Below are 18,050 nucleotides of genomic sequence, written 5' to 3'. Positions count from 1 at the left end.
ATTTCTTATATCCAATCAGACCAACACGAACACATTTTTTCTTGACACAATTCTTTATATTTAGCGGGAATCAAACATGAGACCTCGGTTGTAAAAGCAATACTCCACTAAATCAGGAATAACTTTACGATAGATAAGTAACCTATTCAATAGATAAAAACGAAAATGCAGCCAAGAAAAAACCTACAATGATGACTATTGGCGATTCATTTAGCATCATAATACCACTGGCCAATTAGAGCCAAGAAGCTCTACAAAAAGTCGATATTGAACAAAACAAAATTAAATTCCCAATAAAATAATGGTCATACAATATTCACGATACTTGCAAGGAGGGTTGTACCATTTGTGGACGTCTCACGCGGCCGCAACAGCTGCGTTTACTCATGTCCTTCTTATACCATCAGTCTGCAGACAAACTGCAAACATTATACTTGTTTTTTATCACAAAAACAATAATAAAGCAAAGGAATAAAATTTAAAAGTTTTATAATTAGTGGGTCGTTTGAAGTGGGTTGGAAAAGTGTGTTTCTAGGTAAAACGTGGGTGTGGTATATGGGAGCAAGGTAATTGATAGAAATTGCTTGGAGACCATTCCGTTATGGAATTTTTCATTATTATCTACTCATTAGCATCATTAGTTATGAATTAAATTAGTATTCTGTCGTGTCATTTTTAAAAGTATTATTTCCAGACTTTCAGATGTTTTGTTTGTTTTTTAGGTAGGTACACAGTTTATTTGCAGATCTTGTTTATTTCGGTTTGTGTGTAAGGGTAAATCTTAAAAGCTAGTTACCAATGCATTGCATTTTAATCTAAAATTGAAATCGGTGATGTTTAACAATTGAAACGTAAACATATGCCTCAATAGTAGGCCACAGGTACATCGGTGTTAGTCGGACGAGCCGTAAATATTTTATAACTAGCATTTTCGATCGTGCCCAATGGAAACTATAAAATCGATTTATCCGCCATACTAACTTATTTATCTTTAAAATAGACCACCACTTTAGATGTCTTTGTCATTTTAAATTGCCTTGTGCTTTGCTTTTTACTTTTGGTTTCAAATAAGTAGATACAATGGCAACTGACATTCTATTCTTCATGCACTATTAACCAGAAAATTCATAAATACTTATTGTATTTTTAACACCATAATCTATTACTTTGATTCCTGTGAAATTTTACATGTTTTAGAGTTATAATGTAAATCTGACCACTCATGGAAAGTGTAAAGAAATGGTTAGCGGAACGTTCAACTAAGAAGAATGGCCTGTATGTTCACTACAGCCCGCCAAAATGTAAGTAAAATGATCTTATGATACCTATAAAACAATTTTCTAGTTCTTGTTTACTCCTAAGCAATAAATACTATTCGGTAACCCGAGTCGAAATATCCTAAATCGAATCTAGTAGAATTTTCCATGTCTGTTCCACACAAACGTACCAATACCAATACTTATAGGTATAACTTAATTTCGTAGACGTGGGTGTTACCTGTAGTTTGACATTTACGCACGAATATTAAATTATATTGGCCATTTAAAAAGGTCAGACGAGCCAAATTCATCGCAATATCTTTTAACAACTAGCTGTGTTACAAAAAAAACAAATGAAAGGTACACATAACAAAGAACAATACCTAACTTTAGAAAAACAAAAGAAAACTACAACAAACACTTAAATGATCGTCCTGTCATTCTATACATAAAAAAAAAACAAAAGAAAACTACTACACTTAAAAAACGATCGTCCTTCCATAGACACCAAAATTGCTCACAACAAAGGATGGTAGCGTACACATGCAAACCGACAGGACGAGTGCAAACAGCCTGAGTGGCGTCCAGATCGCGTGAGGGAGGGAATTATTTCTCTAGCCTCCTCCTTTTAGTCGACCCTTTGATAATATCTGGATTACGATAAAAAAAAACTAAGATTCATATTATTTTGGTATTGCTACGCACGAAATTGTAATGTATGTAACATTACTATGTGTCTTGCATTCAATGTTTTGAGAAAATCTTGAAACCTTGAAGTTGAAAGATTCAAAGAATTTTGCTTAAGCGTGCCAATTTCAATAAAACGCTTTAAAACGTGCCATTTCATGTTTCAAATTGCATTTTTCTTGCGAAAGCATTTCTTTTATACTTCGCGCTTTTACTTCAGATATAGTTATTAACTACACGATATTTTTCAATTGCATACTTCCACCTTCCCGCAAAGATAAAATTAAACTGGTGGGTACAAGGGCAAGGCAAAGTCTACAAGGAAACATTGTATTTCAATGTATCTAATTTTGCCTTTCATTAACTTAAATTTTTACTACCAAGCTCTAAACATTTTACATTGCTTCCATTTGGAAATCCTTACAGGAGGAACCTTTTAGTTATTCAATTAATATTAAAATTATAACCGAATCCACACTACACAAGTAATTAGTTATTTTAAAATTAAAATCGAGCGGTTAGGTACCTATATTATGAATTAATTTGATATTAGTATTCGAAAGAAACAATAGTAAAACAAATTATAAAAGGGATTGTATTATGGATACTAAACGTGGTTTTAAGCTAAAAAGAAACAAAAGAACGTAAAACAACACGTTACATTGTATTCAATAACATTGTGTGTGTTTTAGTGTCCACAGCAATTAGGCCCAAATGACCATAGTTAGGGTTAGCCCAACAATTTGAAGGCGGAAGGCACAGGCTAGCAACAATGTGGTGGACATGATGTACATTAACTGACGTTTATTGATGGGGTTCGACGCCCAATCGGCTGTTAACCTCCTTGTCTGTGACCTAAAATCTAAGGACAATTTCAAATGTTGGAAAAAATTCAGTAAAAAATTTCTACAAAAGTTTATTTAAACACCTAACGTAAGTCAATATGTGTGAACTTTATGTTTTTTGAACACTTATGCTACCTTATAACCACCAATCTTCCATTATGGCTGCAAAATATCCACTATATTTATTTTCGTAATAAATAGCGGTGAAATTACTTAAATACTGAACTTAAAAATTACCGCGAAACAATCACGTAACTCTAAAACTATTAAGCAAATTAATTTGCATGCGACTCGCGTATTAAGGTCATATTAATATATGCGATTTGACATGAACACGTGAAACGGATTGGCAAAAAATAATGCAAGCTGGCGTTGAAGGTCAGGAGATGTGCCGATAAGCAGGCCGGCTGTTAACGTATAAATTTCACAATCTCGCCTCCCACGATGCCTGACCACTTGCGAACTACAATCGTAAGGGTGTTGTCATGAAATGAATTAAAAAATAAAAGACTTTATTTAGATCAACCACCATCAACTCATGGCATTTTTTATTTATTTATTTAAATGCAAAACATAATAATTTGCTACGAAAGTGCTACGAGACTACGAGGATTTTTCGTAGTAGGTTTATACTTAAGAGAATATTGAATTACGATTATTGGCATTATTAATTCATAGAATCATAATAACTTTAGTAGCTGCAATAAAATATGTCAACCGTTAGTAGTATTTTAAAGCGCGCTAAAACTTAGGTATCGATAAATTTTCCACTGCAGAAAATAATTTGTTTTATGCGGAACCCAATAAAGCTTAAAGAAAATATTGTTCACTTTTCTTAAAGAGCAGCATGCTGTAAATAATCTGTTAATCGTAGGTCTTTGATCGGGTAGGACGATATCACGAATCCGATTGCGGTAGTGCCGTAGTACCTGACTCGAACATCCACTCGTTTACTTCTAGTTTAGCTCCTCAGACTGACAGTCGGTTTAATTTCAGAACTAGAAATTGAAGTGGTGCATTCGATTCGTTTCAATTAACGTGAAAGAAGTTCAAGGTAGCCGTCTAGTTTCTTTGCGGATATCGATGCAATTCAGCTGAAAGCCTTGAGGAATGTTTGATATCACTTGAATATTGCGCCATAGTAGTTGCCAAACTGTCACTCAAGGTGTCATATTTGTGAGGATACGTTTGTTTAAGTGATAGGTGTTGCATCGGAGGCGCAGCTGCGTCAGTGGGCTCGCGGGGGCTCCGAGGGCAGGCTGGAGCGAGCAGTGCTGGCGGGGCAAGGTCGCCGCCTGCTGGCCGTGGCGGAGGCCCTGCCTCTGTCGCACCACCTGCCCACCCTGGTGGCGAAATGCGACGCGCTGCACGCCGCCGTCGAGAGGGGGTCGTTGGCCGAGCTCCAGGTACTGATGGTAAACATGCATCAATGCAATAGGTAGGTAGGATTTTTAGCAAAAGACAATCAAGCAAAGCTACCAAGTCCAGTCACTTAGTAGTAGTACCTACTTAACTCTCTCAGTTTTTTGTCAAGACTTGTGTGACCTCCCATAAAGATATCTATGGAAATGAAAATTGCATTCTACTTAATTACCTATACCTAAAAGTAATGTGAGTAAGATAAACCGATATTAACCCTAGCAAGGCCGCGGACAAATGTTGGTCTACAGATTAATCACTTGAAATAAATTTCAAAACAAGGCTGATATATTTTTCCGGTATTTAATAAAAATTTGAATTTCAAGTTCTAAAATTCGTTAGAAAATTCAGGAGGCGAACCGTAAGTAACAGGAAATGGCTACTTAAATTAAAGTACTGAAATATTCGTAGCATATTCGTAGCAAACTGTACCCTAACTTCGTCGTAGTTTATTCAGGTGTGTGCACACGAGCGTGCACTTTCCGCCTTGTTGACTTTCCTTTGCAATTATGGTGTCGTGTTCCCAGGAGTTGCTGGACTCGGACTACAACCGGCGCAAGTACATCATGTGCCGTGATGAAGCGGGCGTGGGTTTGCTGCATAAGGCTGTGTTCTACGACTTTATGGACATCGCCAAGTGGCTCGTAGCTGAGTGTCCAGAGCTGGTGCATCAGAAGGATTCTGTGAGTATTGTATTTATTTAAAACGAAATAGTTGTTTTCTTTTATTTATTATGCGGACTATACCTACCTAGAACAAGAACCACAAGCTATAACTTGCGACGGGTGAATTTGTGAACTTGAGTTATTTCATCTCCGAAACAATGTTCATTATCAGGGGATAATGATGTGATCGCGAATAGAAGATGAGGATATATTATCATACATAGGAAGGATCTGCTGCACTAAGTATGCAGTTTTTTGTCGCAAGGAACTGACCACGGTTGACATTTTGATAGGCACTGGGGCATCTTAGCGACCTGTTACCAAGACTATGCTCAAGATAGAAATGTGATGACAATGAGGATTTCTTGTACTTAGGAAGGAAGAAAACCACTGCACTACACAGCAGTATGTGGCGACGAGCCGACCGCGGCTGCGCTTTTGGAAAGGGGCAAGGAGCAAGGGGGCTCTGTCTAATCAGAACGGAATGTGATGTCAATGAGGATTTTTCATACTTAGGAAGGAAGGACGCCACTGCACTACGCAGCAGTATGTCGCGATGAGCCGACCGTGGCTGCACTTTTGGGAAGCAAGGGGGCTCTATCTAATCAGTATGGTAGTTCTAATTGTTATGTGATGACAATGATTTCTCATACTTAGGTAGGAAGGACGCCACTGCACTACGCAGCAGTATCACGACGAGCTGACCGCGGCTGTGCTTTTGGGAAGCATGTTGCAGTTGCCATGGCACGCCTTTTTGCAATTTGATGTACCATCATGAGTCTTAATTAACTCTCTCATCATGAGTATTTCTCATACTTAGGAAGGAAGAACACCACTGCACTACGCAGCAGTATGTCGCGACGAGCCGACCGCGGCTGCGCTGTTGAGAAGCAAGGGAGCTTAGTCTCGCCAGAGTGGTCATTCTACTTCGGCGACCTTACCATGGTTCCCCTTTTTGTATCTCATCATGACTCATGATGGTACATCATTGATTCATGAGTCGTAACTCTCTCATTATGAGTATTTTGTCATACTTAGGAAGGAAGGACAAAACTGCACTACGCAGCAGTATGTCGCGACGAGCCGACCGCGGCTGCACTTTTGGGAAACAAGGGGGCTCTGTGTAACCAAACCAGTGTGGTCGTTATATTTGTTATGTGATGACAATGATAATTTCTATCAATGACATACCATAAAAACATCTTAGATTTCTATGAGGATTTCTCATACTTAGGAAGGAAGTACACCACTGCACTACGCAGCAGTATGTCGCGACGAGCCGACCGCGGCTGCGCTTTTGGGAGGCAAGGGGGCTGTGCCTATATGGTTGTTCTATTTGTTATGATGACAATGAGGATCTATGAGGATTTCTCATACTTAGGAAGGAAGGACGCCACTGCACTACGCAGCAGTATGTCGCGACGAGCCGACCGCGGCTGCGCTGTTAGAAGGCGCGGGGGCGTCGCGGGGCGCCCGGGACGCGTCCGGCCGGACGCCGGCACACTACCGCGGCGCCGCGCGCACTCAACTCGCGCTGCCGCTACCGACGGACATGTCGCGCGAAACGACGAGGAACCCACCTGGTGAGTGCGCACCTTAAGTTTTGCAAACTGTTTTCTCGATTGAAAGTTGGGAGGGAAGTTGAACAAACTTTTTGTAGTTTGCAGTTCTTAGATGCAGTGGATAAAACTTAGTTATTTTATTTTTCTACCAAATACTATTTAATTATTAGACTGACAGACTTTCCCATATAGAAAAAATAAGATTTTCAAAGGTACAAAATCACAATTACAAAATTAGAGACATATTAAGTATCTGGACTTACTAAAAGATTATTATACTTGTTAGGTAGGCGCAATTATTGAAAGTCATGACTTTACATAATATTTCAAAATATTGAAACGTAACATTACTAATCAAATATTTACAACGTTTTACACAAATAGAAAACATATTCCGCTACGACACGTAGCAATGCCAGCATGCTACGAAATTTTAAGTGTTTGCTACGAGCTATGAACGCAAGCTACAATATTTACGGCTTATTCCAAACACATAATAAAATTTTACAAGTTCATTGGACGCAGAATATTTTTTTATAACACGGTATTAAGTTTGATAAAATTTTTGATCACAAAGTTATGAGTAAGTTTCAAATTAATTAATGTGCAAAATAATAAAAAATGTCTGAGTAATTAAAAACTTACCACCCAACATATTGAAAACATTAAACCTAGAATGTAAGAGGCAACTACGGCAAAGGTTATTTGCATACGTATGTTTTTCCTTTCTATCTTTGGTTTTAAAATAAACATGTTTATTTTTAAGATTTTTACCACCTAACTAAACTATTCGCCTACGACCAGTATAAGCACACATTTGTTGCTTAGCTAATAGCAATAATTTCCTTTGCTAAAGTGGCTGGATATGTGTCTTGATAATATCCTTCATAACAAGTCAAAGTGCCTCGTTTTGTGGCCTTAGCTGTCAAAAGGCTCTATTATTCATTTTTAAATTGCCCTCTTGCACTGTGCAAACAGTACTTCACAGTTCACACTACAAAGATACTAGGTAATTTTGTACCGCATAATAAACTGTAAGGCCCGGTTTCCACCAAAACCGAGAGAAGAGATATGCTTGAATAACCAATCAGATTTTCGAACCGAAGCTGAGCGAAGAGGTGACGTTTACTACGTCACCAAGGAAATCTGATTATTCAAAACCATCTCGTCTCTTCTCCGTTTTGGTGGTGTTGCTTATGACATAAATTAATTATTGTATTACTGAATAATGTATTAAAATATGTATAAAATGTATGAAATGAAACAACTTTCTTGAGCTGTCAAAGTGAAGAAGANTCGCGCTGCCGCTACCGATGGACATGTCGCGCGAAACGACGAGGAACCCACCTGGTGAGTGCGCACCTTAAGTTTTGCAAACCGTTTTCTCGATTGAAAGTTGGGAGGGAAGTTGAACAAACTTTTTGTAGTTTTTAGTTCTTAGATGCAGTGGATAAAACTTAGTAATTTTATTTTTCTACGAAATCCTTATTATTAAGATTTTCCTATATAGAAAAAAAATACGATTTACAAAGATACGAAGTCCCATTAACAAAATTAGAGACATAATATCAGGACTTACTAAAAGATGATTAGGCAGGAGCAATTATTGAAAGTCATGATTACATAATATTTCAAAATATTGAAACGTAATATTACTAATCAAATATTTACAATATAATTTACACAATTACTAGAAACACATTCTGCTACGACACGTAGCATGCCAGCGTGCTACGAAATTTTACGTGTTTGCTACGAGCTACGAACGCAAGCTACAATATTTACGGCTTATTCCAAACACATAATAAAATTTTACAAGTTCATTGGACGCAACTGCTGAATATTTTTTTCTAATATTTAAATGCATGACACGGTAAATCTTTTGACCACAAAGTAAGAGTAAGTTTCAAATTAAATAATGTGCAAAATAATAAAAAATGTCTGAGTAATTAAAAACTTACCACCCAACATATTGAAAACATTAAACCTAGAGTAGGAGGCAACTGCGGCAAAGGTTATTTGCATACGTATGTTTTTCCTTTCTATCTTTGGTTTTAAAATAAACATGTTTATTTTTAAGATTTTTACCACCTAAACTATTCGCCTACGGACATTATAAGTACACGTTTGTTGCTAAGCTAATACCAATAATTTCCTTTGCTATAGTGGCTGGATATATGTCTCGATAATATCCTTCATAACAAGGCAAAGTGCCGCTCGTTTTGTGGCCTTAGCTGTCAAAAGGCTCTATTATTCATTTTTAAATTGCCCTCTACATGCACTGTGCAAACAGTACTTTACAGTTCACACCACAGAAATACTAGGTAATTCTGTACCGCATAGCAAACTGTAAGGCCCGGTTTCCACCAAAACCGAGAGAAGAGATATGGTTGAATAACCAATCAGATTTTCGAACCGAAGCTGAGCGAAGAGGTGACGTTTACTACGTCACCAAGGAAATCTGATTATTCAAAACCATCTCGTCTCTTCTCCGTTTTGGTGGAAACCGGGCCTAAAACCAATTTCGAAAGATTAATGGAACGACTATGCCACAATGCAGTGCATGAATATAGCTTGACGTTTGATTTTTATTATTTTTTCACAAAGAGACCAAAATAATATACTTATACTCAGCGCAAAAACTCGTGGCAGGTGGTGTAATAATAAAAAGTGCATATCACATTTTATTTTCTCTCACACTCACACTGGTCATGAGTGACGTCACACAAAGGCAGGCGTTGTTTATAATACGTAATATTTAATAAAAATATTGGCGAATATGCATCTCTGTTTTAAAATACTTATGGCCCCGCCTGCCACGAGTCTATGCGTCCAGTATAGTAGATTTCTTGAAAAAAAAAATAAGAACACACTTTCGTGAGTTGTATTGGTCGTAATGAGTTTCTTAAAAACCAGTTTTTCTTTTTAGGTTTGTACCTAAGTCTAAGTGTAGGTATCCAGATTAAGTCTAGCTCTAACAATTTTACGCAGTTGATAAGGCGTATTAATTTTTATAGCAGGTAATAACGAAACGATTGTTACTGCTTATACATTTCTTTGCAAACGTAGAAACGGTCAGTTTATAAACCATTTACTGACCTTGGACAGCTATGACATTAAATATAGGAACGATTATGCAAATATTCCAGTGTTTGAATTGCAAACACAATGGTGTTTCTGAAGTGTTTATGGTGATTGTTATCAATAATAGCTACTTAACAGGAGAAAACACTGAATAACTTTACAATTGCACACTGGTCTGCCCTATTTTGCCGTGGATACTCTAATTTTTTCATTGAATGCTTTTTTCTCTGTTTGACTGACAAGATGTACTAACTTTTATCTGGCAAATCAATGTTTCTGCCTCCTGTAAAAAGAAAGGGCTTGATTAGATAACTTTATTTATGAAACTTTAGCAAGATTTTTTTTAACTGATCTTATAGATTTTTTCCTTTTTGGGTATCCCCATCAACTCATCACAGCGAAAAATTTTCTGTTTAGAATGTTTCATGTAATATTTTTTAATAAATAAATGTAGGCACCTATCGATTAAAATGTTCCGAACGTTTCTCGGTGCTATTATACAAATTTGATGAACTATACATCACTGTTATCTAAAAGCTGTCTACAGCTCGTCGCATTCCTTCATTACTTCACACTATTACATTAACTTAATAAAGGCTTGGCCACATAGGTGGGGTCGGCTTGCGTGGTCATGAATATTTATTTTGTGGAAGGCTTTTTGTGCCAAAGCCACGGCACACCCTGCCATTATTTTTTTACCCTCTAAAAATAACTGGTCATTCTGAACCGCGAAGGTCAACTCATATCTCAGTTCCCATAAATCTAGCGACACGAATTAAAAGGAAAACGTTATAACTGGAATTAATTAACAATATTCATGATTGACGTTGAAAATTGTAGTTTAATTTAAAATTTTACACAGATTACGTAAACTATTTTTTCAGTTATAGTTAATAATAATAAATTATACAACTTTTTATATCTTGTTTATCCTAGTAAATACATATTTTAAAAAACTTAAAACATAGTTTCGAAACAGATTATATTATTAAACAATTACCACATTACCTACCCAATTACAATTACAAATGTGGCTTTGTTGCAGTTATACGTCAAAAGACTTCGCGTTTCCTACTGATTTGTTTGAGACAAATAACAGATTAATAATACACGGATTTGGTTAACATTTCTGAAAGAAAGCATTACGAAAGTTTTAAATCGTTTCTATAAAAAGAGTCGACGTTTGCAGGGTTCGGTAATGGTCTTTATCGGTCGCGCGATCACTCGGTTTGTGAGTGTTTTGTAAAAGTTTCGATTATGCTAATCCCGGCGATAGAAAGTTACACGCGAACTTGTTGCTTGCCGAAATATATTGCCTCTCTGTCTTTGCTACTAAGGAAAGCTACCACAATAGCGGTAATTAACGCAGCTGAAAGCCTGCTGAAGCTTTAATAGCTCTTACATTTATGAGACATAAGTACTTAAGTATAAAACATGATTTTTACTGGAAAAATTTACGTGTGCCTTATACCCACAATCTTTTGATCCTGCGCTACCAAAACATTTGCTATCTTATCTAAAATTTAAAACGATTTACCTAAGCTGTGAGTCAGGATCGTTCTCTAGCTGCTGGCCTACAGCTGGCATGACAGCAGTATGGCACAACGTAAACGCAGCATTTCAGTTTGATGACTGTCATCTCACAGCTTCACAGCTGCTTACGACTGTCAATTTTAGAGTATTTTGTACGGAACGTGATCTTTCACAGAAATAAATCGACATCACGTAGAGTCGGTTTCTTTTTCAATTAAATTAGGTAATTAAACGAAACAGAGTTTCAAAAGAAACAAGGTTCGTCGATTAAAGGTTTTTAAGCTCCAATTTACCAACAGAGTTAATTAAAAACTATCGATTTATCCAAAACAGACGTTACTAGTAGCTAGTACTTGCCTACCTTATTATTATTTCATGACCAATGTTTACAATACACACTAGGTTTATGTGTGATCAGTAATTTACTATTTGAATACATAACCCTCTAGCCATGCAATTTCATTGAAAATAGCTGAGTAGTACATAATATTATACCTTACGGACAATTCTAGATTGAATACAGATAAAATATGGTAAAACCTAATCGATACTCCACCACAGACACACCCACATGTCACCGAGTCATAAGTTATAACACAAATATACGGAATAATAGCCATCTACCTCCAATATTGTGGGTTTAATGTAGACAAATTGTACTTCCATTAATGATTACAAGCATTGGACATTCTGTTTTATTCCTAAAACTTATTACGAAGGCAAAAAGAGCAATAAAAATAATCTACAGCACGTCATAAGATTAATAGTCTTTAACAAACTATTAATCTTTGTGGTTAATACAAATAAAATGGACACCTTAAATTACGTAGGCACTTAAGTTTAATCAGATTTTATATTTTTTTCATTTTTAAGTAAACAGTTTTAATAGAGGGGTTGTTCCTCCAAATGGTGATTTTGGGTACACAATGGCACTGGGTAACGATAAGATAGTAAGTTAGTTGTGCCTTGGAATTTTGTTTGATTGTGTCACCAACCAAATTATATGGGTATCAAACAAATCGACTATTAGATAATGTGTTAAGTATGTTTAAAGACATTTTTCCTAAAAATTTTGGAACCACAGTATTTTTCCTTAATGAGCGACATGTTCACATGACTAATCGAAAATCTAAAATCTACGACCCACATAGCTTTTGAATGACTGTCCTGAAGCAGTTCGATTGACTGCCCCACAAAGGCTGGGTCATACAGGACAGGTGTGTTGTCATCGATCGATAGCCCACTCATTAAAAATTAAGCCGTCTGTCTGTGCTTCAGCTGAATAATGTACAGGCGGCCTTGACACTAGCAGACCTTTCGTCCTGTCGAGCCACTAATGTCGAAGCTAAGGCTGTTAGAATATCGGCCGATAATTGACAATAATTTCTTAATAATCATTGTATTTCTGCGCTGTAGTTTGTAGCAATCGTCTAACTTATGGAGTAGTCGCCTCGGTCGGATCTACATATTACCTCACCGGGTGAAAACACTTTACAAACGAGATTGTTCTACCACATATAGAAATCTAAGCCAGTAAATTAATGTAGGTTATTGTGTCCAAAGTTTTTGTCGAAATCAGCCCAGTAATTTTGTGTCAAAGAGATGAAAATCCGTTCTCACAAACTTACATTACAAATGAGATACCTAGTCACAAACAAAAAGTAGATTCGAAAAGTTTTGTTATATGTAATGCAATCAAGAATGAATTAGAAAAGTTTTGCGCCGACCCCACACAAAACCATTCATTTGATTGTGGATTGGCAATATATCTTCGATTCGACGAAAGTGGATCTACTTCATTATGTACGTGTGAACGATGCCTTCCATCGTTGGAAATCAATTGGTTTGCCGTTTGCTGTCACGCACTCCAGCAAAAATCAGTTCAATGTTAGCTGTAGCTCAGATACTCTGGTCCAGAAAGATGAAGAAATAAAATGAGTGAATAGGCACTTTACAGGGTCGTTATTACCATCCTAGACTGCATCTCACTTAACATCAGGTGCGATTGCAGTGAAATACCTGCCTCCTTGTCTTGCATAAAAAAAAGTTATTTTATGAAACTCGCATACATGATCAATTAATGAAACCTTGACCGATTAATTAAAAATTTAAACTTCCGGATCAGCAGGCATCTTACGCTTAGCTATCTCTTGACGTTGTCTTGCTACATTTCCTAATATAAATGAAACCGTAAATTCATTTTACTCATGTTTACTCATACTTCTTTTTTGATAATAATATACACCATTTCACCTTGAACCTTACCATCGATTGCAATTCTTCGTAAAAAATACCCATTCAGGGAAGTTTTTTAGCTACCGTGGTTAAAAAAAAGTATTTCATTTCCAATTAAAAGCAAGCTTAACAATATGCCAAGCAGTAAAAGTGTGCATACGTTCGAAAGGAATAATGCCTACTCGTAAAGTTGAGTAGTTCGCGTAGTATTCAGAACTAGGTATCATTAATCAATTTAATTCGTTAGCTACGTTCATGTTTTAATAAAGTAGGAGATGACAAGGTGTTTTCATGAAATGTGTAAAACCTTGTAATACCCAAGGTCTAAATGTGTAGGTCACCCAAATAGTACTTACATATTGTAGCTAGTGTGCCTACACGCACTAGACTAGTTAGTTACTGCTATTATTGCCTTTATTGATATAAATTACTAGGCTCTAGCTTCTGTTATTATTCCTTTATTGGTATAAATTACTTATTAGCTTCACTTCATACCTTACTTGTAGTCGTAGAAGTTATATATTTTTTTGCTTTTTATACTTTGACGATATCTCGTCTCAAAAGAAATAGAACCCTTTTAATCGGATTCAGTTGTAAGAGAACTAAGACATATCCTCCACTAAGTTCGTGATCTTTAACTCTACCACTGCTTTGCGATAGTAAAGCGGGCCGGTGCGGAGAAGAATGAGTGAGCCCCATTTTTCAATTGCTTAGCTATAGACATATTGATGTGAGCTAAAATGGATCTAGCTCGTAAGGAGCCTTACCTAACCTTTCAAACTCCTCCTATATTTTTCTGATTAGTTTCGTTGCGGGTCCCATGACAGCTTAACGTTCCCCTGGGACAAACTTGACCTTTACTGGTTGGGTTTTTATTGGCGAGCTGTAGATCTTAGCTACACAGGAATTGCAGCGGTGGGAACAAGAGGTAGGAATAGTCCCGTTACTTTGAGGCCGTACCACTAATAATAATAATAATAACCCCTAACCAATTAAGACAGCTACCACCAGCACAAACGCAGCATAATAATTTAAATTAGGTAAAAATATTGAATCGGGATTGCACTTGGCTTAGGCCCGTGTTCTCCTCTGATACCAGCCATGAGCTGAGACACAAAAGTGTAAACCGAAAATAATAATAATAATATTTATTCGCTCCAAAATTACAGTAAGTCTTAACCTATTTAGAGATTACAATTTAATTGAACTATTGGGTTAGGTTACGTCGGCAGCCGTACTAGTATAAACTGTGTCACAGCTGCCTGCGCCTTCCTCCCGAGTATCTGTATCATAATTCTTTTAACAGGAAAAGAACAAAACAATCTAATTAAATTAAATTAAAAAAGTAGGTTTAATGTTTGTTTACCACAATCAATCAAGTATGTGTGAGGTAAGTATATGTGTGTAATAAGTCCATCTCTCCTCGTCAGGTCTGGTGATCAAACGGCATAACATACGAATATGGTGCCACGACTGCGACATGGCGAAGCTGCAGCGGGTCGTGTGGGAGGGCCACGGCTCGCGGCTGCTCAGCGAGGTCTCCAGCCAGCCTGTGGTCAAGAAGTTCTTGGAGGCCGTGCCTTATATCATGGTAAGTGCAACTTTTTTATTGTATTAAATATTTTATTCTTGTAAAGTTTACATCTTGTTCCACATTAAGTAAAGCTCGTACAGACAGCGGATATTTTATTATGATTAGCACATTGCGAGAAGCCTGGATTCTACAGTCACTGTAGTACAGTGGAATGATGATAATAACGATTAGTGAGTGCATAGCTATTTAGGTTCTGTTTTTTTTTAAAATAAGCAGAACTCAAAGACGAAGTCAAAAAGTCAAAATTCCTTTATTTGCGTGGACTATTAAAAATAGTGCTTACAGTATTCGTATAAGATGCCAGAAGGATTAGATACTTTAGAAAATATTGATTTCAGTACTGATAGACAATATTAGAAGTTATGTTAGGAAGTTTTTGTTTTCCAATACAATTTCAAGGCACTTAAACATGTCTTAATACTGTTCCAGAACACAATCCGCGACATCCACAGCGCGGTGATCCAGAACGATCTGGAAGGTCTGATGAAGCACTCGGGCGATCCAGTGCCGCCGCAGGCGCTGTCCAGCAGAGATGGTAACAACATGACCGTCATGCACAAGGTACGGCATGAGTTTTTGTATAATGCCTACACTTTTTATGTTTCTTAGACTGAGTTGCACCACCTAACTTTAACCGGTGCTTTTTGTATGGAATTGACATATTTTTGATGTTTGTTAAAGCTCAAGTAAGATGGTGGAACCAAGCCTTAGTTTCCGAGGTTTGCACTTAGGTAGAGTCACAGCGATACCAGTAGGTACACATGATGACAATAGATCTGGCATTTCGACAATAAGATTAATTTTTGATGAAATCATTGCATCGACACAAACAAAGTGTTGTTAGTAAGATTGCTTAAAATTGGAGCTTAGTTTTTAACGCCCGACATTAACGCTGTCTACATTTAAGCAATTCTTTGTTAAAAATTATTATCTAAGCAAGTTGTTGGTTCATTTGTGTCGAACTAGACCATTTCATTTAAGATAAATAACTAACTTGGAAATACATTACGTAAAAGGCGAACGTTAACAACATTATATTAAAATGTCTTTACAGGCCGCGGGACTGGGTCACGGAGGCATCCTCAAGTATATAGCAGAAAGGTACCCCCAAGGCATAAATGACGTGGATAACGACGGACGCACCCCCTTGCACTACGCAGCTGCGGTCAAAGATGAACAACACACGTACAACACTCTCGTGGGCTACGGTGCTGATGAGGGCATCGTTGATAACGTGAGCATTAGTGTTACATGCACGTAATAAATCTTTAGTGCACTTTATAGTTTTATCGTTATAGGCCTTTTAACGTTAAAAAATACATATTTCATAATTTAGAACGTTGAATGTTGTTGAGACTGTCCTAACATATACAGATCTTGGTAACGTAGTACATTGTTTTCTATATTTTAGAAAAATAAAACACCAGGCTATTACATAAACAGACCCCAAGAAATCGACAAAAACCTATTCAAAGCTCTACCAGATGCACCCCGAACTGCGTCGAGTGCTTACCCTAATTCTTGGGATTGGAAACTGCTGGATACAGAAGTGATAGCTGAATTACACAAAAAATCCAGAAAGAGAAATTTAAAGGCATCTACAGAAAATATATCATCAAAGAATCTTTCTAATACCATATCAGAAAGCACGGACAACCATGTAGGTGGCATGAAAAATAGTAGCACGCGGGATCTGATTAAAGACCTGCCAGATTTAGATGACACAAGTAAACCAAATGTAGGGGATGTACACATCCCAATGATAGAATGTAACCGGGTAAGTTGTGCATGATATATCACGGAATGCTATTACAATTGATTTGCGTTGCTTTTATAAAGCANACCCGACTTTAGAATATGCTAAGAAAATAGAGTAAGGTAGGTACAATGATGTAATTGAGCATTGTAAAAATATTTATTTGTCAGTCATTTGGTGTAGTGGTTTCGAAACGGACTACTATGCCGAGAGGTCCCGGGTTCGATCCCCGGCCTGGCAGAAATTGAATTGATACATTTTAATTTCTGTGATGGGTCTAGGTGTTACTATGTATAATTTATTTATTTATTTGGAAACTCAACAGCTTGGTCGACAATTTACATGTTACTAGTAGAGTAGTACATTATATAACTCTAGCCAATTACAGAGTCTCACAGCTAATTTAAGTGTGTAGGAACAACATAATAAATAATGTAATTTGTTATTTTAGGTTACAAAAATAAACAATAATGCAGATAAAAAAAGCAAAAATAAAACAAGATGTGCTGGCTGGCGCTTGGCGAGGATAGAAAGCTCCTAGACAACAGGAAATACAAAGACGAAGGTGTGATGTTTGGATTTCAGAATAAAAGGATAAAAGAAAAAAAAATCTGTTCAATTGTGTCATAATTATGTCATATCCAACTCATACAATGGTAATGATTAGGTTTCATCCATATCCATGTATGCCTGAACTATTTGCTGTTTTAATGAGCCCTTTGAGATATTAAATAAATCTATTTCACTATGATTATTGTTATAGGTACTAAGCAAACGAGACATAACACAGTTCTTGGCATAGTTAGTGCGGTGCAAAGGCACATTGAACAAAGGAGTCTTGGCCGTGCGATACTTGGGGGTACGGAACTGAATTTGTTCAAGTAAAATAGGGTTATTAATATTACTATTTACAATATCATGTAGTAAAGACATGTCTAGTAACTCACGCCGAGATTTAAGAGGCATGAGTGAGTAGTGACGACAGTCGTCCTCGTAAGATACGCTATGCCTATGGGTCTTGTAGTTAAGGTGCTTTACAAAAAGTTTTTGGATTCTCTCAATTCTGTCTATGTATTTATTGTATTGAGGAGACCATATGGCACTTGCGTATTCAAGGATACTTCGACAGTAAGCGTAGTAAACCACTTTCAAACTATGGATGTTTCTAAATGGCTTGCAAGATCTCATTAGAAAGCCTAAGTTGCGGTAAGCCTGCTTTGTGATGTGGTCAATATGTTCGGACAAGAGCATTTTAGAGTCCAACCAGACTCCCAGGTCTCTCACTATCTTGGTCCTCTCAATGATCGTGTTGTTGAAATTATACGGATAATTAATTATTGTGTTTTTACGACTAAAGCTTAAACATTGACATTTTTTTATGTTTACCTTAATATTATTCATCTTGTAATAC

At 36.8% G+C, this 18,050-nt stretch overlaps 1 protein-coding gene across 1 annotated transcript; it reads left to right on the top strand.

Annotated features, from left to right (window-relative positions):
* Positions 1 to 369: 369 nt before the first annotated feature.
* On the top strand, positions 370 to 17,054 carry LOC114362358 (serine/threonine-protein phosphatase 6 regulatory ankyrin repeat subunit A). Its single transcript, XM_028317735.1, has 10 exons — positions 370 to 566; positions 1,198 to 1,301; positions 3,989 to 4,197; positions 4,738 to 4,893; positions 6,257 to 6,458; positions 14,720 to 14,880; positions 15,313 to 15,444; positions 15,938 to 16,117; positions 16,295 to 16,660; positions 17,028 to 17,054. Exons 2-10 carry the CDS (start codon positions 1,223 to 1,225, stop codon positions 17,052 to 17,054), a joined length of 1,512 nt encoding a protein of 503 aa, XP_028173536.1. The 5' UTR covers positions 370 to 566; positions 1,198 to 1,222.
* The last annotated feature ends 996 nt before the right edge of the window (positions 17,055 to 18,050 follow it).

The sequence above is a fragment of the Ostrinia furnacalis genome, unplaced genomic scaffold (assembly GCF_004193835.3).
Source record: "Ostrinia furnacalis isolate ACB-3 unplaced genomic scaffold, ASM419383v2 OfSCF6417, whole genome shotgun sequence".
Classification (NCBI taxonomy): Eukaryota; Metazoa; Arthropoda; class Insecta; order Lepidoptera; family Crambidae; genus Ostrinia; species Ostrinia furnacalis.
The sequence above is the reverse complement of the archived record's forward strand: the minus strand, read 5'-3'. Positions and strand labels throughout refer to the sequence as shown.